The sequence below is a fragment of the Rattus norvegicus genome, chromosome 13 (genome assembly GCF_036323735.1).
Source record: "Rattus norvegicus strain BN/NHsdMcwi chromosome 13, GRCr8, whole genome shotgun sequence".
Taxonomy (NCBI): Eukaryota; Metazoa; Chordata; class Mammalia; order Rodentia; family Muridae; genus Rattus; species Rattus norvegicus.
This window is the reverse complement of record NC_086031.1, coordinates 90,448,567-90,455,897: the sequence shown is the minus strand read 5'-3', so window position 1 is coordinate 90,455,897 and position 7,331 is coordinate 90,448,567. Positions and strand designations below refer to the sequence as shown.

The window sequence follows — 7,331 nt, the reverse complement described above, 5'->3', positions numbered from 1 at the left end:
CTCAGTGAATGTGTCTTGTAGACACATAAAGGCATGATATTTAAATACTCAATTAGACACACCGATGTTTGTCTCTGAGGACTCTGCAGACAGTTACCTTTGCCACAAAAAATCATTAAGAGTTAACATGGGGGGCTGGGGATTTAGCTCAGTGGTAGAGCGCTTACCTAGGAAGCGCAAGGCCCTGGGTTCGGTCCCCAGCTCTGAAAAAAAAGAACCAAAAAAAAAAAAAAAAAAAGAGTTAACATGGGGTGCTGGAGAGCAGGCCCAGCAGCCAAAGGCACTTGCCGCTTCTGCATTGGACCCAAGTTTGGTTTCCAGCACCCCCATAATGGATCCCGAGCATCTGTAACTCCAGTTCCTGGAGATCTGGTGACCTCTTATGGCTTCTGCAGGCACTTCATGCAAATGATGCTCATGAAACTCACAAAAGAACACAAATATAAAAATAAAAGTTTTTTAATTAATTTATTTATTTAATGTTTATGAGTACACTGTTGCTCTCTTCAGACACACCAGAAGAGGGCATTGGATCCCATTACAGATGGTTGTGAGCCACCATGTGGTTGCTGGGAATTGAACTCAGGACCTCAGGAAGAGCAGTCAGCGCTCCTAACCGCTGAGCCATCTCTCCAGTCCCCTCCCCCCCCCCTTTTTTTTTAACAAAAAAGGGTTATGTTGGCCTGAGATGACTCAGTGGTTATTGTACATGGTGCTCTTACAAAGAACTTGAATATGTTTCCCAGCACCAACATCAAAGAGGCTCACCACTGCTTATAACATTAGCTCTGGGAGATCTGATATCTTCTAGACTCCTCAGGCATCTGCACTCAAACACATGCCCACATGCGGACCAGACACATGTATATACACCTAATTAGAAATTTTAAAAAATTGAAAGAGTTACTAAGAGTGGTTTCTATAAATCTCTGAGACTAGCAGACATATGTGAATGCCAGACACTGCCAAGCCAAAGACTGAGTCCCCTGACTTCGGCTACCCACATCTCCCACTCCTCTCCACATTATCGCCAAATCACAGATCACAGCCCGACAATGTCCCTCCCCTTGTTATCTGCCCCCCAATAGCCTTCAGGACAAACACCAAACTGCTTCTCCCAGCCCAAAAGTCCCTGGGTTCCAACATCCTCCCCCTCTAGTTCTGCTCCTGTTGCCTAGGAAGAGATATCTGCACACTTAAACCTCATACCCACTCTTCCCTTCCTTCTTGGCTGCAGCCACTCCGCTCCGATTGGATGCCTGGTGTGATGGGTGTGTCTGCATGTTCCTGAGCTCCCTGCCCACTGAAACCTTTCATTTTCTTAGCCTTAATGTATCTGTTCCTCTGACCGTAGTACTCAATACTGAAGAAAGACTTGTACAAACACAGACAGGAATATGTTCAAGGATGTTTATTTTTTTTTTTACGTTAACAAGAAAATAGACACGAGTTCTTGAGTGGGTTTTATAATCTCCATGTATCTGTTCTGTGGTTGTTGTGAAGCTAGAAAAATGAAGACAGATCAGAATAGAAGAACATCAAAAGGCCCCCCATAGTATGTTGTATTGGGATCCCTAGGGGTCAATGGAATACATATCCTTACACCATGGGCAGTCTCTCCCGGAGAAAAGGATAGGTGGGCAGGGAATTCCACGTTCCTGGGTTGTGAGTCCTCAGTAGCTCGGACTCCCAAACAACTCTCAGCTGGGAGGTGAGGTCATGTAAAGCACACATAACCTGCTCCTCTCCAGTAAAATTTTTCATTGTTACCTTGAGTCAATCAGATATGATGAAGAGTTTCCACAAGGCACTGTAGATGAAAGGAAGCATCGCAGTCTTTATATATCGACCCACCATTCACAAAACCTTCGGTCTAATTCTTGCCACCGATTCATTCTCTGGATTGTAATTTTACATAACTGTTTGGATTTCACTTCCCTTCTCATACACTGAAGAGAGAGAGACAAAAGTGACCTCTGCAGACTCTTGGGTACTTCTCCTACCATGAAGGGTGTGCAGTTTTAGTAAGAATAACAATTGCCATACTGTTTTTTCCAATTTTTTATTGCTTTTAATTTTTTACAGTCCAGCTGTCGTCCCCCTCCCAGTTCCCCCTCCCACTGTTCCTCATTTCTTTCATCCTCCCCCTGTCTCCAAGAGGATGTCCCCTCCACCCCCCTGCCAAGTGTCCCTGGGGCCTCAAGTCTCTTGAGGGTTAGGCATGTATACTAACCAATCTGTCATAGCAACTCCAGCTATGCAGTTAACACTATTACCTCAACTCTATGAGAGAAGACACTGAGGTCCAGAGATGAAGTATATTATCCCAAAATCACAGCTCTGTGGAGCTGGGGCCAATTTCCAGGCAGAGTGGCTCCAGAATCTGTGATGATAACCACTTTGCAATGTTGCAATGGAGGGTCATTGTCTTGTTGCTTAATTGTTCATTTAAAAAATGCTATTGAATGGTAAGAGAAGCCAAATATTAAAACTGTAGCTGGTAAAATTGTCTCTGTAAAAGGCCAAATGCAAAAAGGGAGGAAAAGTTCTATTCCTGTATGTGAGCATTTCAGGATACATTTCTTCTGGATGCTATCGTGTGGTTCTATCTACATAGTTCCATGTAACAAAAAAATGCATAAAAAGATGTCTCTTCAGCATTCTTGTGAATTTTTCCTCTGAAAATAACGGCATCAATCGCACCCCCACATTGATGCTCTCCGTTTTAATTTCACAGATGAAAGAACTCGGTGTCATCTTCTACAACTGCAGCTGCCTGGTCCTAGATTTACAGAGGATATTCGCTTTATATAGCTCATTAAAATTCAAGAGCAGAGTACCTCAGACCTGGTCCAAGAGACTCTATGGAGTCTATGACAATGAAAAGAAGCTTCAGCTCCAATTGAACGAAACCAAGTCGCAGGCCTTTGTGTCGGTGAGTCATGCTCCTTCCTTGGCTGCTACATTCCCCAACTTTTGTCCTCCAAAGGCTATGTTTACTGGCCTCTCTGACTCCTTCAGGCTCCCCTTCATAGCCCAACCTCATAACCTTTTTCTTTCTGTCTCTTCCAGTTAGCATGTGGGCATGGGTAAGGCCATTGGCTAGAGCAAGGGCAGCGTACCAAAGGCCTTTGAGGAAAACTGACCCTTCCTTCCCTAGAAGCCATGAACTGCCTATAGTCTTGGCTAAGGGTGGTGTCTTGTGAACCCCTCCCCCATCCTGGAATGTTGCCTGGTGGGTCAATCACGCTTGTCTTACAGGCAACCACAATTGCTGTGTAAGTTCATAAGCACAGCAGGACTGTCACATCCAGAAGATACTATTGTTCAATAGTCCCCACTGACCTCTGGCTCTTTGCACTTTCTTTTGCAACTTCCCTGAGCTCATGGGTGAGGAGTGATATAGAAGACACTAAAACTTTCCAGTGGTGAAATGTCGATCACATGGAAAGCACCATGGAGGCCCCAGCTCCCGGAACCGATTGCTATCACAGCTGATGCACCCTCTGTCCATGATTCCCAGGTGTATCTAACAGTAGAACCCTGATAAGACAAATTTGAGGTAGCCCAACAGGTAAAACAAATGCAGTGCCGATGCTTGGGGCAGGCCAGCACAAGGCAGCCCACTCCTGATGTCTGAGGCTTCTCTGACTCTGGTAAAAACGAACACTCCATCCTCACTCTCTATCCTACGCTCCCCTACCTACCCGATCATACTGTCACTAGAAACTGGGAGTGTGCATTTCTGGCCCTCCAACCTTGGTCTCCAAATTCCAGAACAACTAAGAATCGGCTAGGGGGTATTTTACAGTGCACATTTATAGGCCCTCAAAGTCCCCCTGGATCTGACCCACGGAATCTAGGGTGGGATTTCACCAGTCTGACCTGGGTCATACTCTTGAGTCCATCCTGATGCTTAGCAAGCATTCTGTAGATCGTGTTCCCAAGTGACTGTGGCCCTTTGTCCCTGGATGGACACCAGGGTGCTTATGCCAGGGACTCTTATGTATCCAAGAGCATTTACCTGAGAGTAGAAAACTACACCCTCTTTACCTTTTCACATGAGAGCACCCGAGATCTGAATATCCAGAAGACAGTACAAGACGGTCAAAAGGAAGGTGAAGCTGTTTGTCTAAAATAAAAAAGTTCACATAAATGTGAAGAACAGAAAACAGATATGAAGGATTTCAAGGGAGCAGTGAGGCCTTTTTTTCTTTAAGTAGACAATAAAGTAGCAAATAGAACCACTAGCAGGAGCCTTTTAGAAGAAGCACTTTCACTGCATCTCAAGGTAACAATAGCATCTGAAAGCCAAGTAGATTCCCATCATACAGAACAGCAATGGGAAACCGTGGCAGGATGCCTGAGGCAAGGGATCCCGGAAAACAGATGGGGGGCAATGAGAAATAAATTAACGAAGGGCAATGCTTTGGACAATCGTGTAGTTTGAATTTAATCTTGGAGATAAGTAAGGTTTGGTCTACATTTAAAGGGAGGTTGTTGATTCTGTTTGACAGTGAAGATCTAATGTTGCTATAGGTACCACAGAGCAGCCTGAGTCTTCAGTTAAACCCTTTGGAACTGCAAGGTCTTTGGTGGTTTGTTGTTTTGGTTTTTGTATTTAGGGACAGGGTCTAGAACTAGCTCTGTAGACCAGGTTGGCCTCAAAACCACAGAGATCTGCCTGCCTCTGTCTTCTGAGTGTTGGGATTAAAGGTGTGTACCAGCTGTGCCACCACACCCTGGCTGAAAAGTCTTCTGGGCCCTGTGCATCAGAAAGGACAGTGAAATTTTTGCTCTGGTAACTTAAAAATTTGACTTTTTGGTTTTTGTTCTTCTCTTCTCGTGCCCTCTTCCCTGTCTCTGCTCTCCCTATCCTCCCCCTCCCCCCACGTGCCCATGGCTGACCTTTACTTCTCCCCTTTTACTCTTCTTCTCTCATTAAACCTCTCCAGGTGGAAAAAAATGACTTTTTATCCAAGAGATAGCCAACCAATGAACTGAAAAACACATATTCTGGCATTTCTTTTTAAATTACATAATGCTTATTTTCTATTCGCATTACTTAAATTTATCATTTTATTTTTTTCATTCATAGTATCAAAGCTACCTTTAATTTAAATCCAATTGATACTGAATAAAAACTGGTTTTGACTAAATATCTTATAGAATTAATATTGATAATCTATAAAGACCTCAAAAATTAAACACCCCAAAACTATATCATCCAATCAATAAATAAGGTGAGTCAAACAGACAGCTTTTGAATGAAGAAAAACAAATGGCCAGTAAAAATATGTTTTAAAAAAAATCAACATTTTTAGCTATCAGGCTAATCTCATGAAGAGATTTTTTTTTTTCAACTAAGATGCCCTTCCTGATGTGCCTAGTCCGGTTACAACTTGATGTCCCAGGGTGGGGTAGTACCCAAGGGGGGCGTCCTCTTCTCTGTAAAGAAGGGGAGGGGATACTAGGGAGATGGGCTTATGAGGTTGGGAATGGAAGGAGAGGAGGGAGGGGGTAAAGTGAATAAATAAATAATGCAAAAAAAGGTTAGAGACCAAAAAAAAAAAAAAAAAGAATTAAAGTGAATTTACAGCATCTCACTTATTCTTTTTAGACAGTCCTCACTGTATAAACTGAGGATGACCTTGAACTTCTGGTCCTCCTAAGTGCTCTGATTGGAACTTAGGTATGGATGTATCAAAAAAAAAAAAAAGAGCAAGAGAGTTGTGTATTTATGTATTTATTTGTTTATTTATTTATTTATCATTCCCCCTCTAAATTAAAAAGAAATGAGGTATAGGGGAAGAAAAGATTCCCTCTTCCCAAATATTTTTGAGTTTTATGTCAAATTGACAAAAATAAAAATCAACCAGAACACTTGTATACAGTTTAGATTTATGTGTGTACATCTATATGTATATGTATTTGTCTATGTGTATACACACACACACACACACATACACGCACGCACACACAAATAAACCTAGTTTTGAGTTAATATCAAGTCTTACCTCTATTTTAAAAATTAGACGCCTTTTTAAGTCTTACCATCAGAACTGTGTTCCTTGTTCTCACCCTCCTGTTTACCAAGTCTTTGTAATTATTTGTTTATGATGATTTTCCCATAATTCTGTAAGGCTCTGAAAATTGCATACCCTCTTTATAATTGATATTTCCAGGACCCAACTCAATGCTTTGAAAGCAGCAATAAATAAATACATTTTAGGCTGAGTTTATTGGTAGTGATATTGGTGGAAAGTTCCAGAACATATATAGCTTTTTCAGTAATATGTGCCAAGTAAACACTGAGGCAAACTAATTTAAGTTTAATATATTTGTTGTAAAAAAAAATCTTAAAATAGTACTTCATATTTTTGGAAGCTGACAGTCCCAAAACCAAGTTAAACACACATAGAGAATATCTGAAGACTTGGAGAATCCTCAGCCCTAAAATTACAGTTTTGATCATTATGACTCACTACAATTAAATATCAAGTTCCAGTTATGATAGTTTTGATCATTCATAACTCAGTTCAATTAAATACAAATTTCCAGTTAGAATATAAAGGGGGATTATTTATAATTTTCTCTTGAACCACAAATTGGTTCTTGGTTAGAATTCCCTATATAACTTCTAGTGATGGCGTTCCAGATAATTGTAATTATTGTATATATGAAGTCAGAAAATGGAAATGAGCAAAGGTGGAGTTTATGTCTTGTAAATTTCTTCTCACAGACCTTAATGTATATGAAACAATTACATTTCCTTTCTAGGACAGAGCCTAGTTTGTTCACAGTCTGTTTTGATTGATCTGGGTGTGAGGTAGGTTTCATTTCCTGTTTTTATTGCTTTCAATTGTCCATCCATCATGGAGACAGTTGTATTAGCTGAGAGGGGAAGGCATTGAGAAGAACTCAAGTCTGCCATAGGGGGGGGAAATACCGTGCCACATTCCTTCTCAAAGCTTCCTCTTTATTTTAATACTTACCCTTTAACATCTTTATTAAAATATAAGTTAGTTCCTATGAACTCAGTCCTTTTAGAATTTCATAAGCTTCGGTCTGCCCACACGCTCTGCAGTCATCGACACCGTCAAATTTCAGAATGCTTTCTTCACCAGAAGGGAACCCCCATAATCATTAGCAGTTACATCCTGTTTTCCCCTCCCTAGGCCCTGGAAACAAAATCTTGTCTTTAATGACTGTTTTGTTTTGTTTTGTTTTTAAATTTCACCTAGCAGGTTCCAAGAAGTTCTTAGCATGGCTTTGTGTATTTATAGGTAACTCCTTTGTTTCTCTTTCTGGCTAAATAATATTGCATTGTA

General features: G+C 41.2%; 1 protein-coding gene across 4 annotated transcripts in view; it reads left to right on the top strand.

Annotated features, from left to right (window-relative positions):
* The window catches only part of Pld5 (phospholipase D family, member 5), a 338,384-nt gene that overhangs the window by 309,175 nt on the left and 21,878 nt on the right, over positions 1 to 7,331 (top strand). For all 4 annotated transcript variants that reach the window (XM_039090526.2, XM_039090528.2, XM_039090527.2 and 1 more), the window contains one exon: positions 2,738 to 2,935. In XM_039090526.2, the coding sequence (XP_038946454.1) occupies positions 2,738 to 2,935 (198 nt within the window). The remainder of the gene's footprint in view (positions 1 to 2,737; positions 2,936 to 7,331) is intronic.